This window comes from Aquila chrysaetos, chromosome 13 (genome assembly GCF_900496995.4).
Source record: "Aquila chrysaetos chrysaetos chromosome 13, bAquChr1.4, whole genome shotgun sequence".
In the NCBI taxonomy this organism is placed as follows: Eukaryota; Metazoa; Chordata; class Aves; order Accipitriformes; family Accipitridae; genus Aquila; species Aquila chrysaetos.
In genome coordinates this window covers 32,097,904-32,123,221 of record NC_044016.1, presented here as the reverse complement: position 1 = coordinate 32,123,221, position 25,318 = coordinate 32,097,904, and the positions used below count along the sequence as shown (strand labels likewise).

The following is a 25,318-nucleotide window of genomic DNA, read 5'->3' as shown; positions in this document are numbered from 1 at the left end:
GTCTGGGTGTGCTGGATGTCTTTTGGATAGGACTGTTGTGCAGAGGACTCATCTGTGGCTCATAAGGTTTAGATATTAGAAAAGTCAGCCCAGAGCAAAATTTTTTGGTGTTGAAGATGTAGGAGTCTAGGAGTTAGATGGGGATTGTGAGGATTGCTTTCTTGGGCTCTTGTGTTCTGGTCCAGAGTATTCTCCAGTAGGTCAAACATCACATTTAAAGATGGTCAACTACTTGTTGTTTTCTAGATATTATTGTATGTTTTGTAAGGGAGAAGGCAAGGTCAGAGAAGTAAATTGCTTGTGCCAGAGAAAAGTACTGCAAGCTTCAGACTTTGCCTAGGAGTTCTGGCTAGTCTCCAAGGTAGGTGTTGGACCAGGTCGTCATCTGACAGGGGAGTGTGGACTCTCCTGACCCTCTGGGAGTGAGTCTTGTTTTTACATGGAGAAGTGCAATAACAGTGCGGATCAGCCAACAAGTGTTGTCGGTGAGCTTTGAAGGGAGTAGGAAGAATGTCTCACGCACTGGGGGACAACCACGTGATTGGAACAATATGAAGTCAATTCATGAGATTTTGAGCTCCCGAGGAGATTGTAGAGAAGAGACACAATGCAAGGAATTGAATTGTGAAATTGAGGTTGTATGAAGGGGTTTATAGGATTAGGGAGACTTGCAAGAAAAAGCCAAAAGGTTTTGATTTCAGATGTTTAGAAAAGGTGACTTTCTAATGCGCATGCCAAGGAAAAGAAAAAGTTTTGCTGTTTGGGCAGAGTCCCTTTTCCTGCACCTTCTTTCTTCTCTCTTTTGTGTTCATCAGCTGAGAGCCATGATCTGATGAGCCCCAGCTGTATCTTCTCCATTATTAGTCTGCTCTTGCACACCAGCCAGACGGGGAAAACAGGGTTATTTATGTGCCTCCCTCTCCTTAGAGCCTCATGTGACCCACTGATAGGAACATTGTAGTCCTTGGTTTGTTCAACAGATTGGTTGTAGGCATCTTAAAATATAACAGCTATGGTTAAAGATCAAGAACTGATCAGGCTGGAGACCTTTGTTTATAAAGGAGAGAAGCAAAACATATTCCTGAAGTAGTAAATACTTCTTAAATATAAGAAGGGTTATTAATGCATGACTGTGAATTAATATGATAAACCAAACCAGAGGGGTGAATTTCTGCTAACAGTAAAGCAATATGGTTGCCTGCCTTCCTCTAGGTATTGTTACTGAATACTTTCTTTTACTTGTCTCCTTTGTTCACTGCATGGCTGTTGCCTTAAGAAAAGACAACAAAGAAGTAACTAAATGTAGAGTAAGAAGAGCAAGTTCCTTCCCTGGGGTGCAAAATATAAATAGAAGTGAGTGACCAAAATACAGAGAAACTTTCCCTAGATTGTACAATAGATCAACAAAGAATGGGGATATACAGCAAAGTCTTTTGATTCACATTGCCTTTTTCTGCAAGCCTCAAAACTTTCCAATCATTTTAATTGTTGTAATGAAAATCTCTGTTGTCTCTGCCAGACTATTTTGCATTTCATTTGCTTTCGTGTCAGAGAAAACTGCTGTTAGGGTTAGTGAATGCAGTGTTAACATATGTGCCAGGTACTGGGAAAAGGTAAGTACACGCTTTCCTGAATCTGCACCTTAGTGTGGCTCACCTAGTAGAAGGAAGTTGTCTAGAGTATTTCTTCTTAGTGATGGTTAATGTCTCCTCATAAATTAGCTTTTGTTTATGCAGTTTCTAAATAAATGTCTTACTATGTAGCCTTTTAGCTTCAGTCTCACTCTCTTGGCTTTCAAGATGTGGCTTCTTACAAGGATTTCCCTTAAAATAAGCAACATCTATCAACACAGTGTTGACCTCAGGGTGTTATAAACCACTTTTAACAATTCATTTACTAAGCGGCATTCCTAAAAACTAGAGATGATGAGATTTACAAGTAGTGACATCTCCCTGTGTTGATTTGATTTGCTTTTGAGGAGATTTTGGGGGACTTTGTTTTGTTTTGTTTTTTTTTAAATAGGGTTTAATATAAAATCTTTTGGCTATTTTTACACGGGCATGTTTTCATTTAGGCTATAGTGTTCAGGAACTGAATGTGCCTTTTTTTGTATGTATGCAGAGCCCTCAATAGGAAAGTCATGTTCTCGTAGTTCCAGTTAGCACTATAAATAGCTTTAGAATAATGTTGTGCTGAGAGCCACATAGAGAGTCGCCATTGGTAACTCTGGGAATCTTGTGAAAAGACAGAGGAGCAAAGTTCTTTGGACTTCAAGGAAGAGAGAGAGAATCCTTGCTGGATATGACTCTCAACATGCATTTCACCCAATGTTATGTGTAGATTGAAGCTATCCTCTAGTTTCCTTGTACCCTCTGGTCTCTGGTGTTGTTTCCTAGAAAATTACTTAAGACTTGGTAAAGGCATCTGCAATTACAATTTCAATTGCCACTTTATGAAGAGAACTCAAGGATAAACCTCTCTGTTCCACATTCATTTCTTCCTGTCCATAAACAGGTCCGTTTCTCTGACAGCTCTTTCATCATAATCAACTTGACCTAATCCAGAATTCTCCCTGGTGCGTCCTTTGTGTTGCTGTGGATGTCTGAGCCATTCTTCAAGTCAAATTAGGTCTGCTCTTGTAGGCTCTTTCTGCGTAGTATCCTTGAGATAAGACCTGTCCCAGCTATCCATCCAGCTAAAAAATTACTTGAGTTGAGTCTTACATCTCACTTACTTCAACATCCATTTCCCTGGCCGTGACTTGACAAAAGCAGTCTTGCCCTACTCTCATCCATTCAAAGTGCTGTTGCCACTGCGATGACTGTTCTTTCTCTCTCTCTTCTTCTTCTTCTTTTTTTTTTTTTTTTTTTATTTTTAATTCTGTGTTTCTGATCATTTAACTTTGTTTGCTTTTCTCCATTGGTTCCCTCTGTCCTGTCACATCAAAAGTAACTACTACATAACTACTACTACAGTGTCAAGGCTGCTCACAATCTTTTACCACCTACTCAGCCTTTTTTTTTTCTTCTTTTTTTTCTTTTTTTTTTAAAACATCAAAAGACTGACTTCCATCTGCAGATGTTAAACTACATTGGTATCAATCACTTGCCTAGTGTGTTTTTATACGAGCATCTTTTGCCTTTCTTAAATGATTCCTTTATGGAGACAGGGAGATCTTGGATATCCACTGACCTGTTTCATTGGCCTCCTGCAAGTCCTTAAAATGCTCAGTCACTGTGATACCTCAGTGTGCTTGACAGTGATTAGACTAATAAGTTACTGATGTAACTAATTAAACTATTCTACTGTATCTAACATGCCATCTTCAGTCCACTGTTGTCTCAGTGTTTCTTCGAACATCCTTGTCTGTATCCTAGCTCTTGTTGCTTGTTTTAAACTTAAAAAGTCTTTCTGAGAAAAGGGCCATTGTTGTAATCCGTTTGGTGTTTGTACAAAGCCTGGCACTTTGGACTGTGAGCACTCTGGCGCTTGGAAGTTCACAATCAGTAGGTGATTAAGGTATGCTTTGTTGTTGCTGGTTCTATATAAATGGTTGATGGGTTGTGATTTGTTGTGGATTCCAGCAAATTGTTCCTAGCACCTCCATTGAACTTGCCACATATGCCACTTTGATAGTAATGTACAAACAGGTGTGTGACACCTGGAAGTTGATACATCATAAAATGTTTATAAGTATAGGAATAATAGAAAATCTGATCCAATCTCGATCCATCATTTTGAAAAGTTGCATACCTGAAAACACTCACTGTGTTCAGTACAGGGATCCACATACTTTTGGCTTCATGGAGACTGCAAATGCACTTTTAGTGTGGATTGAACATGATTAAACCAAACTCTGAAATTCAGTTGAGCTTGATTTTACACCTGATAGAAAAGCTAAAGATTTTTGCATGTTGGGGACAAGATAGTTTTTAATAATAATTTGGTATCTGCTTCTGTGTCAGATATTTGCAGCTTTCAAGTAATTTTCATTCAAAAAGTGTGTTTGAAAAATGCTTCTAGGCACTAAATTTCAAAATACAGACTAAAAGAGGTAAAGCCCTTGGGCTTAGGTATGTTCAGAGTACCCAAGTATACGTGCGTTCACTGATTTCAGTTGAAAAGTTCAGCGTAACATCTTAGTATCTTAGTTCAAGCTGTATCAGAGTTTTACAGATATAATGATAAAACAAAGACATCCTTAAAATAAAAGTAAGCTATTAGCAGTATGTTCAGTAATTGCTCATTACTAAAATGGGTGTAAAAGTTAGACACAATCAAAAGCATGTTGACTGATGTGCTGAGTTGTGGCCAAATAACTGCAGCCCAGGCACCATTACGCTGTATTTTTATATATGCTGTTCATCATCTCCACTGTGAATGCTACATACATCACTATATCTGCTGTAGTTTTGTCAATAGAGCTCTTCATTAAATTGAATAGCCAAAACAAGCTATCCACTGGAAATTATGATTTAGGTCTCTAGTGTATTTTCTGAGCCTTTAATAATAAGCTGTATATAGCTGCAAACAAACCTTTTCAAAAAGCAAGCAAATGGGCTTATGTATATCTGCAGGGAAGTGTTTTGACCATGATGATGTGACTGACAAGCAGAGAAACAGTGGGGGTTATTTTATTTTTCTGGCTTGGTAAGTGCAATACTACCTTGATGGAACACAGAAGTGTAATCCAGTGAAGATTTTTTCCCTTTCTAATTAGTGATAATCTGAACTTCTTGGGGGAGACCAATTTGTGGACCTCATGCTGCATTCTGGCTTCAGTAAACACATATACTGACTCTAAGCACAGATGAAATAGCTCACCTTCTGGAGCTTAATTTTGCTCTCAGTCTCAAAATACTGCTGTGTGAATTTTACAGCTTGGCATCTTGTAGAGTTAAAAACGTACCTTTGTTAGATTAATGAATTCATTGTGAGCAGAGCAGCTCCTTTATCCTTCGTTTAGAATAAAAGATAAGCTGGTATTTAATTTAGTCAGAAAAGTTAAAATCAGTTATTTTCCTTCTTTTAGTCATTTATAATTGCTTCTGATTATATAGTAAATGATATAATTTGAAAAGCATTGTGAAAAAAATATTGCGGTTATAGATATTAGCATTCAAATCTGGAAGTGTGTATTGTCATGGGAATCGGCACTTCTGAGTCCCATCCCAGGCTCTGCCACTGATCTGCTATATTCTAGCAGGCAACCTAATCTTTTGATTCCTTAGGGACAACATGTATTAAATGGAGATGTGACCGCATCTCTTACAAGCAGTGTGATGTTAGTATTCAGTGTCTTGTTCTGAAAAACTGTCTATGCCTAGAATTCCTATTTACTTCAGGTGAAAATATCTATTGGATGGATCTCAGGAGCAGTATTTGTAACGTACATGGACATCTCTGAGAGATGATCAGTGGATTAAAACTATGAAGAAGTTTGATATTTTGAATTTCCTGATACTTTGGGGTTGTTTTTTTTTTGTTGGATAACAAAGTAGAAAAAAACCAAAGCACATTAGTGAGAGATAAGGACAACCCTCAAAAGTATAAGACCAAAGGAAAGGAAGAGTATTATAGTTTAATCTGATTCGCCAGACTTGAAGCAAGCACGTTTCAGTGTAACAAGAAATTTAGTGTACCTATTTTCCAAAAATTAGAGCTGATTTAATGCAGTAAATAGTGTGTTCATACATGATCTTCTACATCAAATTCAGGAAAACCACATGACTGCTTTTAGGGTGACAGGCATGTATATTCAATAGCATGAAGGAAAGTCTGGTTGTGATTGCAAGACTCCTGGACTTGCGTCTGATCAGAAGGTCATGTGTAGCCAGTGTACGCCATACAGTTGGAAGCAACATCTTAGCACAAAGGGGTTTTTTTATGGCATCAGCTTTGTAATACGGCCATAATTTTACTGCTTTTCAATTTGAAATAGCTTGTGTTATCTCTGTGGAAGTATTTGAGCTGCTGCTGTTTTTCCGTTGTTCTGATTTTCCTATCTAATAATAATCGGTCACCCCAAAAGTTACTTGAAATAGCAACTATTCTCTCTGAAATGCAAGTTTTTTTTCTTTTGGCTTTTATTTCAGCTGTGGGAGCCAGCTGCTCCAAAGAGTGTGGGAAGCTGACTTGGAAGCCTGTCAGCTGTTGATCCGAGGGTTTCAACTGAAAGAAACCAGTTGCTGTGTTTTTGAGGAAGAGGAGAACCAAATGGATGAGCTGGAGATGACTGCTGATGGCCCATCTGATTCTGAAAAAAGAAGAGAAGGTCACTTTCCAAAGGGCACAGAGCGGAGCACTGTTCCCTGCTCCAAACACAGCGAGCTAAAAGAGGTATCTGGAATATTCTACAGCTGCATCTCAAGCGATACTGCCGGTTTTCCTTTTGAGAGGAGGAGTTGAATCTGGGTGATGGGTCAGCAGGGCAGGTTAAGTATGAACTTAACATCTGGCCTCCAATCCGGGACAGGAATAAAATCGCTTATTAGCTTCTCAGAAGCCCTTCAACCCTTTTTCCTTTCACCATCAGTCTTTTTAAAATGTGGAAATTAGTCAAGCAATAAATACAGAATGTACATCAGGATTTAAAGGGAAAATTAGTAAGTATTTAACACAATTTATCAGCTGTTCCTCATGTCACTGATGAGTTTCACTCTGAGTTAGTTGTGCTGACTTTTTAGCCTGGATCTGTCTGGATCCAGCTGATCAGCTTTAGCTGAAGTGGGGAGAGAGTAACTTTTCCTCCCCTAGTGAAATGGTCAAAGGCTTCCTAGCTCAGATGCCGGTAGGCTTCCAGCATCCAACAAATATTAAAATGAGGAAAAAATTCATGAGCCTTGAAAGGTTTGACAAATTTCTTTTAAGTTTTCATGTTCTGCTCTGGAATGCCATCCTTGCTTGAAAAGTGTACAGCTACCTAATAATCCTTTAACTGTGCTGCCAAGGTAAACAAGCTGTTAAAAAGCTTCATCACCCAACAGCACTACTGTGACAAAAAGACCCTCCAACATGAGTTGTCAGTTCTATTACCTTGGAATTTGGTTGACAAAAATTAAAAGTGTGCCTAATTGCACCTGATGTTAAGAGCCATTGAACTGTGCGTTACCTTGAAAGCTGATGCCTAATTCTGCATTTATACAGGCTGAGACTTAGTGGAAAGCAGGCCCTTACCTTGCTGTAAAATCTCCTCTTTGTTAGTAAAATTCTGGTTTTAAGTTGGGCTCCAATGGTACTTGCAGCCTTTCCTAGGGAAAACGATTTACAAACTGACTCCACATAGAGAGCATTTTTATTGCCAATGGTCAGCTGTGGCTTTGACACCCCCCCGCCGCCTTACCGTATTCCTGATGAGTCCACTGAAGTAATACAAGGGGTTCTGTTGGTTATGGAAAGCTATGCTCCCCTTTTAAAAGTGCAGTTGAAGGTTTGGGGTTTTGTGACTGTTTCTGTAGCACTCTTGAGATTTGTGCTGTAGATGATCACCTATTTCACCCCTGGAAGTCCAGATCGTTTCCCTGGAGATCAGCATTGCTATCCTGGACTGACATGTAGGCAGCTGAAGTGAGGTGACCTCTAGTTCTGCGGAGAGGAACAGGACTGGAGAGGGACAGGTTCCCTGTATGTTTAATGGAAGAGGAAAGCATATTTGCAGGGCTTCCATTAAGCTCCTCCTTTTGAACTTGCTTTTTGATAATTTCCTCTCTGTTTCCATCAACCATAGTGGGAACTTAAGGAGACTAACCCCCTAACTTCAGCTCTTCATCCAGGTGCTTAAACTTTGTGGTATAAATGCCTTTGCCTGGGACCTGGCCTATCCTGGTATCCTGAATAAACTCCATTTTGAGAATGTGCCAAAATCAATTCAGAAGCTGATGTGTAAATATCAACGTGAAAATACACATCAGTGAAGGACCTGTGGAGGGATGTATTCCTGCATCAATTCCCACACAGCTCCTAGGACTGACAAACTTGAAAGAAAAAAAGAAGCAGTTTTGTTAGAATAAGAACGTTCATTCATTTTCCAACTTTTAGGAGCTGAGCAACACAGCGACGTTTTATCACGGCTTACTCGACAAGCCGCCTTCTGCTTCAGTGCTGCCTGCCGCTTTGACCATTCGGGCAAAATTACACATCGGTGATGACCTCAACCCATAGCAACCATAAAAAACCCCAACATATAGAATCTGTTCTGGTTCTGCTTGCTTTTATTATTTTGGAAGCTGGGATATTTTTTCCCTTGTTGTGGGGCATAGAAGTTTTACCCAAACAAGTACATTTTAGGTAGTGAAGCCAGTAGGATCTCAGTAGGAGTGACAGGCAGTATCTCAACTTTTAGAGAAGAGCTATAGCATAACATTCCCTAACATCTCCTAGCAGTTCATCACAAGGCAGAATATAAAACCAAACAAAAAACCTGACACATCACTTAGAAATCATGCTAACTTCCAGTTTTGAACATGTTGAAGTGCAAGGGAGAATGTCTTGATTTGTAAATGGACTTAGTTGAAAGACAAACCACTTCTGTAGCATTTAAGTGCTCTGTTATATACCATTGTATTTTTTTTATTTAAAAATGATTTAATGTTTGTGGCAAAAAAAAAAAAATAATAGTGGTGTGGCTTTTAGTCTCTAAATTTAGCCATTCGTATGCCTTTCATGGAAAAACTTACTGTTGTCCATTAGTAGTGAACCTTTTTGTAGCCATTTATCAGCAAGTGGGGATACATGCTTCTCTATTAGGTATTTGTCAAAATACTTGGTTTGATATTATTTAACAAGGCTGTGGTGTCCCTGTGAGAGGAGTAGCTTGATGTGGTTGCTGTGTTTCTAGGATGACTATTCTCTTCAACTGTGTCACCTCTGTTCCCCATTGGGGAATTTCAAGAGCGTGCTGTTGGTCACTGAAGCAGAAGGAAAGAGTGGTATTCTTTGTGTTTAGAGGTTACTGAATTATTTGCTTCAAAACAGGATAGCAAAGGGTAATAACAGCATATGTGCATATATGCCTTGGAAGGTACATTTCATTCCCACGTGATTGATTTACTTTATGGTGAAATGCTATAAATGAAGCTCTCCAGTTATTTATCATGTCATATCTGGCTAAGTATTACTGTGGAGTGGATATTGGTTTTGTTGATGTATACTATAAATACGGCTTTCTTGCATATAACTGTGTCTTACTGTATAGGTTTCATTAGAAAACAAAGAAACAAATAAGAAACATAACAATAATACGAAGAGCAAAATAGACAAATGGAAAGAACCCTTCACTTAGATCCTCAGATACTGCTTTGCAGAGGGGCTGTTTTTCATTTTTAATTAAATATCCTCACTAGATCATAAAATATGACATGTTCCGGTATAAAATATGTCAGGTATAAATTCTTTGAAAGTTCAGATATTTTACCATTGTGTGTGAGCACAGGTTTATTAACTGTCAACAGTTATTTTATAGTCTTCATAACTGTGTTTTCTAAGACAGTACAGATTTTTTTTCCCCCCCCTGGTTTGTCTATGTGGTCGACTGTGGCATCCCAAAATAATCTGGTAAATCAGGTTTCCTTTATAACACTGACTGTTAACCAGGGAAGACAATCGCATGCTTTGGCAGCTCAGCTTGTTGAAACATCATTACCAATTTTGTGGACGTAACTAAATAAAGTGAGGCCAGCAAAAATCATCCTGTGGAACACTGAGTTACTTAAAATTTAAGATGTACTCCTTTCAATTACAGATAACTCATTAGATTATAGTATTTTACAAAAATGCTGAAGCAAAATTATAGACAGTATTACTAGCCTCAGTCATGTGAAGGTCAGCTTGTTGTCTAATGTATTTAATATAGATTCTTGAATTTTCATGTAAGCCTGTACTCTCCAGCTGGTAGCTATTGTGGTGAAATTAGGGTGCCCCATCATTGCAGTTACAGTTTGTCTTTTTGTGACTAACTAAGCTTGATTTTCTCCCAGGTCTCTGAGGAATTAAAGATGGGTTCTAGTTTTCATCCCAGAAATGTTCCATACTTTTAAACTGACTGCAAGTTTTTTGCCCAAGTGACATATGAGTGAGGTGGAAGGTGCTACGATCATTATTGCATAGTTAGATACATATCTGGGTGATTGCTAAAATACACAATAGTAACATTTCATTTCTCTTCAGACATTAACGCCTGCTTGTTCCACTCCTTATGATATCTTGCTTTATTTTTTGCTTGTTGGTAATGTATGTGTAAGCAAAACCTTTTTATAACACCAGAAACACCGATGATAACTAATAAACAGAGGTGTGTGTGTGTGCTGGGACCTCCCTAACACCAAGTATCTTGATGAACATGAGTATGTGTGCACCTGCAGGCTTGAGTTCCTGACCTATCCTTTTTTCTTCTTCTTCTGCTATCTGGCATGCTGTGCAGTGCTCCCTCTTAATCACTATGAAGGAAAGAAACACCTACTAGATTTCAAGAAAATTGAGGTGATTAAAGTTACAAGGTAAAAACCAAAATTCAGTAGTGTTATCTTTTGTAAGTCAGCGTTTTTGGTAGTTAGCCCATCAGAATTCTTTGTAGATCATTTCTCACTTTTTCACCATAAAAGAAGCAGAGAGCGGGGGGAAAGTGTAAGGACTGCTGTCTTTTCCTCACCTCTGCATACTTCAGTTTTGCCATCTGGGATGATGTTTCGGGGTCTTCGGTAGAGCACTCTGGTGTTGGGTAGATGTTCTATAATTGCAAAGCCTTCATTTGATTCACTTTTTTTAAGATACTGAATGTTCTAAGTGATACTAAGTGGACAATCATGAAAAAAAAATAATTAATATTTAATGTGGTGTCTGTCATTAAAAAGAAGTCATCACAGGATATGACACAACATTTTTCAGAATTTAGTGGTAGCAAGCACCAAGAAAGCCTCTGTCAGCAGACTGTAACTCATTACTGTGCATTGAGATAGCCTGCGGTCCAGGGAGCAAATGTGCAATGGGTAAAGGACAAAGCCTTTAGAAAGCTAAATAAACTGTGCATTCATTTGAGTTTTAATTAAACATTGTATTTGTAGAGCTTCAAAAATAATTTGGAAACTTTAAATTTAATCTTTGTTTTAAATGTCAGCATTAAGCGTCAGTGAAAGTCAGTGTTTGAGTGGTTTTTGTATTAATCCAAGCTGGAAAGGATTTCTGCAGCAACAGGCAGCTGGCTTATATGTAATGATCAGATCATCGTCATACAGTCACACACGTTGTTGTGCAGTAAGATGCCCCTTAGCTGCGTGTGATATTGTTGTGTAGTATCTACTGATAAAAATGCTAACTCTTTAGCTGGAGATCGTAGCATCTCAGTAAGCTCAATGCTAACATGTATTTTGCAGTAAAAATCTAATCAGAAGACTAATATTACAGTTAAAAGAAATCTGAGCAACCTCTTTTCAGATAGATTACTGAAAATAGTACCCAGTAATAATAATGATCTTATGGCAGAGTAATGATTTTGCACTTTATTACATATATATGTACATACCTGTGATACTAAGTATTGCCCTACCAAAGCAATATCCCTATCTCAGTTTATTAAAGATTATCAATACTGTTATGTGTGATAAGTATTAATGATTTTCTAATAATATTAACATTAAATTTCTTTGCTCCTCAGCTAATCAATGAAATGCTGGCTAATTTCTTATAGGCTTTACAGATGAAGCAAGTTTTGAAAGAGGAACCGACTATAGTTAGCACGTGTTACCAATACAAAACATCAGTGGGGTTTCTCATTTCTCTTGCCCAAAATCACTTCCAGGGTTTGTGCCAAAAAAACTTCTGTAGACTCTTGAATGGTGTATAGATCCATAAGAACTTAATAGAAAAGTTTCTTTCAATCTATACTTAGTCCTTCAGTTTCAGAGGCAGTACTCCTTGTGGGTTTTAACTGGGAAGCCAAAGACAGGCTTTAATAAAATGTATTCAAATTTAGCTTTAAATATTGGGTGGCTGCCACTGCTTCAATATAAATGCAATTGAAATGTTTCATGCATGTGAAACAAAATGATGTAATAGTTCAGCTTGTATAACTTTTTTATGTGCTATATGGTTTTTATAAGTTCCATTGAAATCTTACTGTTTATATAGCATGTATCTACTGTATACTTAATAATTTATCTCTAACAGGTTATGGAAGACATTTCATTTGGAGCGGAGGGTCATTTATCTGAGGTAAGTGTTTTCTAGGCAATATTAAAGTGGTGATACGGTACAGACTTTTCTGGGTCTCCATTAGAACTAATGACACTTGTTTTTATAGTATTACCTTTGGGTAAAAATTGCTAGAGAGTGTGTGAGCACTTAGAAAAGCCACAAAGGCACAACTGGAGTGGGCCTGTTCTTTTTTTTTTTTCTTTTTCCCCATTGAAGATAATGGCAAAATTGCTGTGTATTTCAGGGAGTTTATAGCTAAATCCTGTGGTAGTGCTTTTAATACATACCAACAACAGGATGAATATGTTAGGGAAAAGTAGGACCAATAATACTTAGCCAACCTCACTGTAGCACTGTAGTGATGCTTAGGAATGGAATAAAATCACGATGCTTTACTTGTTTCCTTGTGTACCACTAAAAATACCTTTGAATTTACTTTTGAAGTATAAAAGCATATTGCAGCAGAATACAGGGTAGTAGGAATTTCACCTGACTAAAAATACTGGGTGTTTGTCATTTTACACTATTTTCATAAATAAAAAGATGTTGGATTCTAGTCTATATAATTAAGAAAGTCTAGGATAATTGAGTAACATGAGATGCATTTCCTATGAGAGTAAATGATGAGAAAAACCTGCTTACATACAATAATCTGTCTACATACAAACTAAGAGTTTAGGTAATATATGTGTAAGGAAAGTTATACTGGTTCTAAGAGCTGTACTAATTCAGTCTGGTCCATTTTTATATGGGTATGCCTTGGGTTGCAACTTACATATTGAGGAAATTTAGCATCCAGGCATTGTGTCCAGCAAGCAAATTAATTACACGGGTAAGTAACCGCCAGTTCACCTTCCATAATAGCATACATGCCACCTGTCAAGTACAAATGACAAGTGCTCAGCCAAGCAAATATTGAATAAATAAATTTTAAAAAATTGCAATTTGGGATAACTATTCAGATGAGGCATTTCTTTGGATTCTCACCAATGAATTCAAAGACTGTGGAGCAGCTGGAATGCTCCAGGAAAGATAGTCTACCTGCAAGACCAAACTCAAGATAGTTGACCTTGTGTACAAGGAGACGGTGACATGAGAGCACGCCTAGGGTGGACTGCTTGGCTGTGTGTGAGTTCAGCATAAATAAAAAGAGGAAGCCTTGAGAGTGAAGGTGAACTTTGCAGAAAATGCAAATAGCCTTTATCAGTGAACTTTGTTGTGAATTAAAGCAAAAACGCAGGTGCTTGTGTCCACAGATGACATGAAATAGGGGCAGGTAGTCCCACGGGATAAAAGTAGCAAAAAGCCCTGCTGCCAGTAGGGCAAAATACTGAGGGCACGTTGGTAGTGATAGCTGCCAAGACAGCAGAATGTTTGCTGGAAACTAAAAATTGCGGGTGGTCTGAACCAAAGCAGATGAGAGTACATCTGCATGCTTGTGTCCAGCAGTGACCTGCACTGAAAGCTGTCGTACAGCCCAGCCCTTGACTGAAGAAGTTGCTCTTTTGCTTAACAGGAGATGTGCCCAGAGCACGTGAGTGTGATGTGTGTGCTGGGTTTACAAATGCACCAGAGCTCACAGGCATAGAGGGCTACCGCTCTAGAAGTATTCACCAAGAGCTTACTATCTTAGAGTCCTCACAACCAGAGGAACTTGGCCCTTTTGAAGTTTTGAGGGAAAAAAGTGCATAAAGAGAATAGAGAGCAACAATACAAATAGAGGAAATGGAAATTTGCTAGAAAGCCAGGCTCTACCACGCTGCCACAGCTGGATTGATGTTGACTTGTAGACAGCTCTATAAGAGCTCTATGAAACTGTCAGCACCCTGTACCACGTCAAGGCTTTGCCTAAATGTTCCTTTGACGCACTGGTCCCCTAATCCACTCTTGTCAGTCTCCCCGCTGCCTGTTAGTCATTCCAGATTGCTGCATCTTAGTGACTCGGGAGCAGAGATGGGAGTGAACAATACTCGGAACCACCTATAAATGATACCCAGCTATGCTGACTCCTCGCACAGCAGGGTGTGGACACTAGAAAACAGTTTGGTGCTTTTGTTTCTTTTCCAAGTCCTGGCCCACTGTGAATTTTTATTGGTAAGTCAGTAAATAGCCTCATCCTCCCACAGCAGGAACTGGAATTGTCCCAGTTTAATTAAATGAGCCAGTGCAGTAGTGTGCACTCATTTTAGGAAGTCTGCACTCAGGGAAGGTCTTCAGTCTACTACTAGAGATGCGAATGGGAAGACTGCTGCCACCCAGACCACAGCAGGGTGCTGGAAGGCAATGGAAAGCTCTATTCCTGTGTAGATGCTTTTCCAAGGACACTCCTCCATAGCTGTAATGGAAGATACATGAGGGGAAGAATTGCCAACATCGGGCTGTAATTTTGATGAGTCATTTAACGCTCCCATGTGGTGGTGTATCCCTGCGGAGGAGGGAGGGGGATCAGTGCAAGCAAAGGGAATGTGGGGAAAGCGTGTGATGGTGGGGAGGAGGTAGGTCACAGTTGCAAAACAGCTGTCTGGAAAGCTTTATGCCTGAATTATTGCATATGAGAAACTGAGGAGCGTGTTGTAGTGCTGCAGTCTCCTAAATATACATGAACAGGCTGATGGAACAAGCTAGCAATCTGTAAGTGGAAGGCGATAAGGGCAAAAGTAATTGGGAAACAACCTTAATCCCTTTTCTGACAAAAGGCAGATAACCACCTCTGTGAAAGAAGAGCTCACCTTAACAAAACCAGGGAAGCAACAGGTGAGTTTCTGTGGGACAAACTGTTTAGGAGGAGGAATCAGCGGAAGATCTTTGGTACCCTCCAGAAGACATCATGTTGATCGTACAGCATCATCTTCTTTTGGTGCAGAAAAGAGCAAACACAGTAACAGACTACATATCTGCCAGCAGCTCTTCAGTGGCCCAAAAGAATTTTGAAAAGGAAATGACAAAAATATTCCTAAGGATGAGCCTAAAAGGGTACTGTACAGTGGAAGAGTGAACCAGCAAGACCACTGAATGCACTAAGCTGTTGTAAACAAAAGATATGTAAAATGGCAAGGGAGTTCAGGGATAAGCTGTACGTAAGGGACAGGTGAAAGAAAGCGGGTGTGTCTTCTAATAAGAAAGGTGAACAAGAAAATAATGAAATGAGAGCAGAGGGCAGAAATTTTTTTTTTTCTTCCTTATTTTCTTTGCTTTTGGTTTTTCTAAGAATGATAAACTATGTCTATATATGTAGTGCTCTTAGTATTCACTACAAGGTAGCAAGAGACAAACACAGTAAAGGATCCTAAGGCAAGTAAGATATACTCAAGTCAGGCTAGACTGATGAAATTTCTTCTGAGTGCATAGGAGCCAAGAAAAACAATCTCCAAACCATTAACAAGCTTCTTTGAAAACTCCTAGAGGAAGCTTGAAGTCCCAGGGGATCAGTAAAAGGCAGACTTGGTATTTGCCTTTAAAAAGGAGGTAGGCCAGGAGTTTATGTGCCAGTCAACATAATTTCAATTAGGATTAGAATTCCAAATGCTCTTGATAGATTGAAAGAATAGCCTGAAATCAATAAGATGGGATATGTTAAAAGACAGGTGCAAATTACATTTGAGGAAGAAAAAAAGTCGAATTTATGTATACAGCTGGTAAATAGCAGCTAAGATGACAATACTGCAGAACCAGAATCTAGGGTTATAGTGGACTACAAATAGAGTGGGATTCATTACCTTCATCCTCTTGCAAGAAAGGGCAAATGTCATTTGCAGCCTCATTAATGAGAATGTCAGTTGTAAGACAGAAATAATTACTGTGCTTAGCTGAGAATGTCAAAGCCTCCAGAGGACTACGGCACTGGTGTGGGCACCTCACTCTGTAGAAGACAGGAATGCGCTGAAGGAAAAGAAGGAAAAGAATAGAAACAAAAGATTTAGAAATCCTGGTCTGGTTGAAAATCAAAGTCTTCAATCACATAAAAAATAATGACAAAGATGACAACTATTAGTTATCATTGTGTGCTATATAAGGGTAAAAAGAAATGTAACCATCCCGGTTTGTAGGAAGGGAAGTTTGCAGCAGGAAAACTTGCTCACTGCAAGGGCAGTTTAGCCCTGGAAGCAGGCTCTGCCCTGCAACCAGAACCACAAAATCCCTGTCAGCTGCTAAGAGCTGCGTAGGGCAGTCACAGTGGGCTTGATCGCACTGCAAGTCACAGAGCGGGCTTTGGTGGTCCCTGGTTGGTTCCTGGTCAGCCTTGCCATGATGCTGGGATGGTGTTGGTCATGAGTAACAGGCATTATTTTCAGAGTAAGAGATCAGGCCTGTTCGCAGTGGCCACTTTGCCTTCCTCGTCTACAGCACCTGCCCAGGATGATGCACACGGGGCAGGAAATCTGGGATGCAGAGCGGGGACAAATGCTTCCTCCACCTCCACTTTGGACACTTTGTGGCCGTGTAGCTCATTATCTGAGGGCATGTGCGCTTAGCCTGCATGTGACTGAAGCATCTGCTCAAGCAGGAGAAATAGATGGATGGTTGCATTTTGTTTCTAGAAATGATTTAAGAGGTGCCCTGGCCTGACATTCTGGAGTTTCAAGTGCTCACAGTTTCCATTAACTTCTGCAAGGGGTGAGGGTAAGCGTGCAGCACTTCAGCCAACAATAAGTCGCTGTTCTAAACCTTGTACCATAATGTGAAGTATCTGTCTGCATCGTGGTTGTTATTTATGTTATTTTAAATTATTTTAACTATTATAGGAGAGAGGATTTAGTACCAGTGAAAGAAATCTGGCTTTGATGTTCAGCAGAAGGTCTTCTAAGGCTTTTATCTTGTTGGGGTTATGATATTGCTAGTTGGAAGTAAGGCAACGCCTTTTTACAGAAGTTCCTCTGTAGGAAGAATGAATTTTAAGGATATATCTGGGAATCCTGCTTCTCAGCACAGCCACCAAAGACTCTAATAGAGACTCTAATCCCTAATAGACTTAGATTAATCTAGCTACTACAATACTGATTCTTCTATATAAAATTGCTGAACTAGATCCAAGAGAGCACAGAAGGTGTTTGCACTGGAAAAGCTGATCAAACATTTTCCTTGAGTAATGCTGTCGAAGAGCTGTTGCTCATAGGTGACTAAAATGACTTGTAAAAGGGTAAAATGAAATGCAGAAGACTAAAGTGGAAGCCATTCCCTCTGCTCTTAATTCAATATGCTGATGCTCCAGCTGTGTATCAGCTGAAACGTTGTCTGTTCTTCCTGTTTCTTGCCTCAGACTCTCACATCTCTGGGAGAGAATGACAATTTCTACTTTGCCTGAGAAGGCAGAAGAATTTCACCTTAAAAAAATAGCAAATCACACCCACATTTGTGCTGTTTTCACCTGCTTAAGGATTTAGAGGGAAAAAAAAAATCCCAGCCAGCTACATCCCCTGTTCACAGAAAAATCCATAAAGCAATATTGCATCTCAGCTCTTTCCTGACTCCTGCAATCTCTCCTAGCTGCTTCCTAAAAGTGCTGTTAGTGCAAAAATAACCAAAGAAGTCTTAAGACTTACAGTAGCTTGTAGCATTGACATAACCTACAAGCTCGGATGAGTTGTATTTTATTAATATGTTGAGCTGGAGGCAGAGTCCACTCTTCTCTCAGAGATGCTGTTGATCAGTGTAAAGTGCCACTTTCCAACTGGGAGCTGTTATGAATAGTTTGTGTGTCACTGACAGCGGTTTCCCTGCCTACATAGACAAATGTCAAATAAAAATGTTACCAGTGACGTTACTAGGCATGAAAGGCACAGAGAGAAATCTTTCTTATGTACTTCTCTGGGTTATCGAACTTTTTTCAAATGAGGTCCTAAGGGCAGAAGCTGTGGAATTGGTTGAATATTTGGAATTATTCTTGTATATTTTTGAGAGCAGTATATTTTTTTCTATTTCATTTATAACTCTTCTTGATGTTAAACTAAAGTTAGAGTTCTCTGCATGGCCACATCTTTCCAATCCAAAATAAGAAAGGCCATATATACATATGTTCTGGAAAATCATAATTTATGTGATGACCCTCCTGCATTTTTCACGTGACTCCTCCAAGTAAGTTCCTGAGAGATGATGCTTGTCTAAACTATGGAGGAAATTCTCCTTTCAACTAAAGATGCAGCTGTGTCATGCAGGTGCAAAAATAGTTTTTCCATAAGCTATTATTGCTGTGTTAAAGAGGAATTAAGCTGCAAAATACCTATTAGGAGTTTAAAATTAATAGAATATAAGTTCTACCTTATGGAGCTATTTTACTTACCATAGTGCAACCATGATTAAATGGGTTTCAAGTGTTTAAAGACCTAAACAAGTTTGATCCAATTTTTACTTACTCAGATTTCCTTGCCTTCCCATATTGTTGTAATAATTCTGCATTGAGCACATTTTCCTAGTACTCATTGCTCATTTATCTTAATTTCCAAAGTAAACGGGATTTTTGTCACGTTTTTAGACAATTCATTATGTGCTCAAAATGTGTTCATTCGGGAAGAATACACTGTATTTTTTCACATGAGATAGAATGGACATTTTACTTTAAGCAAGAATCTAAGCATTCAGTTGACAGAAGAACTAAAGCCAGTGAGTTAAAAACGATAGTCCCTTGTTTCTAAGCAAGTTTAGTGCGAGACCAATACACCAACGAAGTCCTTGCCTGGAATTGCAGTGGCGTGGAAGCTACTAGCCAAAGCTTAGAACCCCAAAATACAGATTGGTGCTGATGCAAAGCACCGTGAGATGCCTTTGCTACAGAATGAGCATTCATTCACCTGAAGTCCTAGGGTCTCGGGGACTTGTTCTCTGGGTTCCTTCCTTCCACCCTTCCTGGGACTTGACTTTACTTGGCTGTAAAGTTTTATTTTAAAAGGGAAAAGAAAATGTCAAACATGAAATCAGATTATGTAGCAGTACCCCAATAAGTGTAGTCATCCAGCTGCACTGCGACAGTGGATTTCAGGCTATAGTTATATTTTCTCTTGGGTTTTCACGATCTGTGCATGTTAGAGCTAAGCCACACTTGCAACTTGGAGCCTGTTTTGCCAACTGGGTATCTAAATGCTGTCTCCAGCATCTTTCAACCCACCCGAAGCTGAGCGAGGGGGTGGGTCTAAAAGGCCTGTTTTGCCCTGTACGTTCACCGACACAGTGAAGAGGGAAAAATTTTCCACTGTGGATTTTCACAGCAGGGCTAGACAAACCCAGCCAGTGTGCTTCTCGTTTAGATTAGCTGTCCAGTGAATTCCCTGTATTTGTGTATACGAGACAGGAAAGGTGAGGGCAGTTTTAAAGTGGAGGAAACGGATCTCTTACAGCAACTGATGATAGTGCTAATTGGGTGACTGATTATCTGGATAAATGTTCCTGTCATCAACATTACCCTAAAAAAGAAAGGGATAGGCTACTGTAATGTGTATCTTTATAACACTTCTTAGATTTAAATATACTTAATGGCACAGGTATTCAGGAGTGTACTGTAACATGTACTTTTTTTCATTTGCTGCCTGTAGTAGCTGATGGTTTCAAATCAGGACTAGAAGTGTCATCCTTCTTGACAGCATGAATGTGATCCAAAATCTTATATAGTACTAGTTCTTGATAAAAGCAGTGACTGGATCAGACTAAAGTATTCAATAGCTTGATGTTATAAGAGCAAGAATGTGTTTTTTATGTGTCACTATAAAATACTAGTTCTTCAGGATCTGTATAGGACTATTCATTTTGTCAAAGGCAGTCTGTAGAAAGAGTCTGGTTTGAAAACTCCACTTACAGCTTTTGTCTGTCAGAGCAATAGTTAGGAGTTTGTGAATTAATTAAAAGCTGTTTTTCCTAAATTAACTGTTCAACAATTGTATAGCAATGATTGGTTTTTGTCTTGTTTTTCTTGCGTTTGAGATGATGGTTACGTGAAGATCTGATGGTCTTATGTGTAATTAACTCTTAGAGAAAAACCAGTGTTCTGAGGTGGAGCTTTTTCTAAATGGTCATAATTGTGGATGTGCTTTCAGAGTACTAGGTTTTTGCAATTAACTGACTCTTCTAGCCTGAGACCTAAGTTCTTTTAGACAACTGTCATCTGTTCTTGCATGCGTGTCACAGAATGATTCCCTAAAAGCTTTCTATTGATATAAATTGCCTGGGTTATCCCACTCCCTAACAGCATATGGAGTCCTGCTGGTGTACTGAATGATGATTTAGCAGCTGGATGGAAGATTTGTTCCTCATCTTCTGTCCCTGGTCTTGAGAAAAGGATATTCCTAGTAGCCGTAGGGAGAACGTGTACCTTCTCCTCCCCTGTTCTCATTTGAAAAACAATGGGTCATCTTTACGTCTATAAATCGTGTGGAGTGCTGCTGTAGATTCTGATGTTTGGTAATGACTCCGAAGATGGCAGCTCAGCTCTCGCGCACAGAGCCAGGGACTCAGCCAGCTGGTTCTCGGGTTGTGCTTCTCTGTGTCTAAGCTGCGGGTGTTCGCAGCGTAACCTCTCTTACCCAACTCGCCTGTCCCGCGTTCGAGCTGCAGCTGGTCGCGTACCCGAGCGATCTGCTGGATAGCCACGTCTGGCAGAAGACCTAGGAAAGCAGAAAGGTCAAAGCTCTGCGCTGTAACAGAGGATGTGCCAGCCAGCAGAGCTCTTCTGACATTTGACTCTGTGTATTCGCTGTGTGATCCAAAGGGTGACGATGGGACAGAACTGAGGTCTGGTAGATGTGTTTACCAAAAAATCAGATTGTTTCACAATGGGCAACGCTCCAACAAGTATTAGCACGATTTCTTTGCAAGGCCTTTGATTGAAGGCTTGATTTCTCTTGAGCGGCCACTGATGGCTGCTATTATAGCAACAGATCAGTGCAGAGGACTCCGAGTACGTTTTTAAAGGAGAAAAACTTTCTGAAGATTGTATATGGCCACATGTGCAGCTGGCTTTATGGATGAGTGCTTAGACTAGATGTAGAGAAAATCTAGTTTTCTGGATTCCAGCTGATGAAGTCCAGTTTTTTTCAACGTGGCTCCAGCAGAACTTCATCTTGGCACCATAATCTTTTCCTTACAGATAACCCCTGTCATTCACTGTAGACAGCACTATGATGCCTTGGGAGGGAGACAAGAGGCTTGTCCCAGTGCTGCACAAAATAGTTGATTTTTTTTTGCCCTCCCCGTCTTGTATTTGCTGCTAATTTGGGTCGTTTCTCAAATAAATACTCAACACAAAATGTAAAAGATACAAATTACTCTCGTGCAGTATATCTGAAAGCAGACGGAAAGACCTTGCAACTAGTTTAAAATACTCAGTTTAAAATAGAAAAAGTGTCTGTATAAGCTCTAAGTAGAGAAGCATTATTTTTGAAAATTTAGTCTTGTTTCAGGATAACACAGTAAAAAAGTGTAGTTTCATCTTGTAATCTTGAAGACTTTGATGCATGTTCTCTGACCAGTTGAGCAAAGTCCCTTTCTGGCCAGATTTTTCCTCAAAAAAGTAAGTACATTTTGTGTTTATAAGAGATACCAAAAGTGATGTTGCTTGAAATATTTAAATGGCCTAAAAGCGTAAATCATATTTACATGAACAGCTTGAAATTTAGGAACCTAAATGGTGTAGTCAGAGTGAGATTTCCCTCCCCTGCTGTGGTGAGACAACAGGGAAGAGGGAAAGCAGTTCAGTCTCCACACCCCTTTAATCCTCTGCTGAAAGTGAGATCATGACTTTTTTTCTGCTGGGAAATAGACTGAGACCACAGGTTCATTCCATTTCATATAAATCACCGATTTATTGTATAGTAACAATTTTTTTTTCTCTCTCTAACGGGAATTTGTCTTCAGGCAATGTCTTAGCACTGCAAAGTATCATATCCCCTTACTAATATTTTATTTTCCCCTTAATTTGATGCAAATTTGATGTAGAAAAGTGCAGTCAGAAGCAAACATGCTTTCTTTCCTTTTTCAACTTCCTGTAGGAGTTCTTCATATTTTCTGCAGAGTTGGGAGAAAAATGCGAAGCCATAAGTGAGAAATTGGTGCATCTGGAAGATCAATTGCAAACTTCCGCCTGCAGAGTTGATGAAGGAGTTATTCATATCCTTTTTGATATAGCTATAGATATGTATCAATCTATGTAAGTACGTATGTGAAATACTCGCCTTTCAGATTCACATGGAGTGCTAGTTCTTAATGTAGATTAAGTACACTAAGAAGGGGAGAATTGATTGTCTTGCTGAAGTGGGCGTTTTTGTTGTAGCAAGTTTTCCTACAGTGCATTTTCACTGTCGTCTGATCCAGCTTTAATTGATTTAAACAGAAGTTAGTTCTTTGTAAATTGAGATTAGGCACTGAAAAGCCTTTATTCTCCTGTTAAAATCCTTTTGTTTGTAATGCTCATATAAGTAAATACCTAGTGCACCAAAAGCTGCATGGATACAAGCATCCATGCACCTGCATTTCCCGACATGATTTAGCTAAATTAAAAGCTACATCGTTGACTCAGGCTGTGTATATTGTCACATGTAGTTTGGTTTTTTTTCCCTTTTAAAAAAATGGGCCGCAGATGCATCGTGTGGCATCCTATGCAATTTAATCTGCCTCTAACACTCCAGTGCAAGTGACCAGATGAGATGATGTCTTACATCACCCTTATCTCTTTCTGTGCTTCATCTGTCATTCAGTATCTGATTGAAGATTGCTTAACCTTTATGAGGCATTCGTTAGGCCTACATCTGTGGACATTTTTCAAAATTTAAGAGCACAAAGTATTGTTTCATTTGTAACTTTCATAGAAAAACTTACCGTAAAAGAGATTTTTGTTCTTCTAAGAAAGGGAAAAGAGAATAAAAACCAGTGAGGCTAAGGAAGGTGAGAGTACTTAGCTGGTTAGGTTTTAGTGGAGAAGAGGTGGCAGGCAAGGGGATAATGAAGAAAAATGAATAAATTCAGGTTGGAGAGATTAGCAGAGGAGCCCTTACAGACACCTGAAGGTGAGTTGAGGTGATGGTGGTGTTGGTGAGATTCAGTTCCCTCCTAAGCTGAGGCAGGCAGTGCTGCAGGAGAGGGTTTAGAGGAAGCATAATAAATGGAGTGTGTGGAAATACCACAGTGTTTTAGGTAAATGGGCATCTACTGCCAGCTTATTGCAAAATTCCTATTCTAGAAACTTGGTTTCTTTAAAGAATGATAAACTTTAAGGGGGGGTGGGAGGGAAGGTGCTGGGGCGGGTTGCATCAGAGGGAAGGAATCCAGTCACTAATTTGTTACTACTTCAAATCTTTCTTTCCTAAGCATTTCAGTGTACAGAAAGATTATTTTCTTGTATTTACTGCAGGCCAGTTTGCAATATTCTCTTCATTATATTTACAGCGTGAGTGCTCAGTTGCAGTTGTGCTCCCCGATGCTGTTTGTAAGCATTCTTTTCAGAGCTATATGGATGTGTGTGTCTTGTGTGTGTGCAGAGCATCCAGTTCCTTCCTCCCTTATGTATATCTGCTCTCAAATGAGCTTTTCTCATTGACCCTAATCGAAGAGCGCTGAGGGTTGGAGTTAAGGGTTCTTTGCAGTGGACTTAAGTTCATATTCAAACGAAACAGTCAGATCTGATCATAATTACAGTTTACTAGGTAAGGTGAAATAAGCCCAAAACCTGCTTTTTTGATTCCTGAAGAAAATACACTACAAGTATGTAAAATAGTAGTATTTGTATTTTCTACGGAGCATGCGTTTTTCTTTGTAGCTGTTGAAACTGGAAGAGTTAGTTGAAAAAATAAAATCTAATCATTGAAAGTTTGAGAAGAGTTGTAGATTAGTCTCGTTCTAAGCCACCATTGTCTGATATAGATCTGATTTCCTCTATCGGTGAAATTCAGCTCACGTTATCTAAATACAGCAATGCACACTGTGTGATATCCTGGTCCTAGCAAGACCATCAGTCACAAAATAAGAAACCATGTTTAAAACATAGGGACATACAGAGAAGCAGTTCAGCAATTCAGCTACCCCTCATTAACATTCAGTTGCTATTTCAGAGGTAGTCCGGATCAATGTGCATAAAATGTTACCATCTGGTACATGTATAATCGCTGTGCTATACTTCAAAAAGGAATAAGAAAAATAGCTATCACAGTGCTACAGACCTGTAGATTGTTTTTTTTTTTTAAATAAAAACTGCTCAGTGCCTGTAAAATAAACTTTCACTCATTGGTAACTTGCCTATATTGCAGGAACTAGCAGTGAGATTGGTGCCAATAATTAGCCTCAGTAGAAGAATTTATGATCAGTCTATTTGCACAGAAGTTTGGTTTTAAATAAAACAGTTTCTTTTCCCAATATCCCAAATATTGGACAATTATGCAGTCTTCATTAAAAATCTGTAGATCTCTGAGAGCAGGAGCTTACAGATCTGGAATTGTAATAAAAGCAGGATAAATCTTTCAAACTCCCCTCATCCCCCCCAAAATGGCCTTACACAAGTGTTACAAACTGTATTAGGTCAACAATGTAACTAGGGGCTGCACAGATGTAAATTAGTCCTGTCTTGCGATATTAAAAGACTTTTAAAGACTCCACTGAGAAAAATAAATTCCTGATGCTCTCAAACCATTTGCCAATGTTTAGTGTGTGTCATAGCTTTGATTAATAATTAAGTTTGTATTAGAAGAAAAACCCCAGATGTCATTGTTTTTCATTCTATGTTTTGACGGTATAGCACACTTAAATGCTGCTTGTTGTAATTGCCAGCACGACCTGAAAAAAGGAGAAATCCAATGATATTTCTTGGTCCTGAGTAGAGGCACAGACCCACCTGGGATTCTCATTTATTATTGAAGCCTTTCACAGAAAATACTAAACAGTACTTTTGTATAAAATGCATCAAACAATAGGGGGAGGGGAAGAGCTCCTCTGTAGCACTATGACATATTTGCAAAATTCTAGGTAGTATAACCAAATAAACCCACAAAACATTAAATTATGGTTAATCATTGGCAAGTGTATGAAAACAGTCCACATCATTAATTGGGGAAACCAAAGGATGAGAGGTGACTCATTCTGATGTCTGCAGAGCTGATGAGAGGTGTTACTTTCCTGACAGTAAAGGCCTGGAATTCCCAGTAAAATTAAGTGGAGCCTATAT

The 25,318-nt window shown here is 39.1% G+C and overlaps 1 protein-coding gene across 5 annotated transcripts in view; it reads left to right on the top strand.

The window, feature by feature from the left end:
* DISC1 (DISC1 scaffold protein) overlaps positions 1-25,318 on the top strand; it is a 238,696-nt gene that overhangs the window by 175,053 nt on the left and 38,325 nt on the right. For 4 of the 5 annotated variants that reach the window (XM_041128466.1, XM_030035565.2, XM_030035564.2 and 1 more), the window contains exons 11-13: positions 6,096-6,339; positions 12,160-12,204; positions 22,158-22,275. In XM_041128466.1, the coding sequence (XP_040984400.1) occupies positions 6,096-6,339; positions 12,160-12,204; positions 22,158-22,275 (407 nt within the window). Of the gene's footprint in view, positions 1-6,095; positions 6,340-10,417; positions 10,494-12,159; positions 12,205-22,157; positions 22,276-25,318 lie in introns of those variants that run through there. The other variant, XR_003926345.2, reaches the window with a different exon arrangement.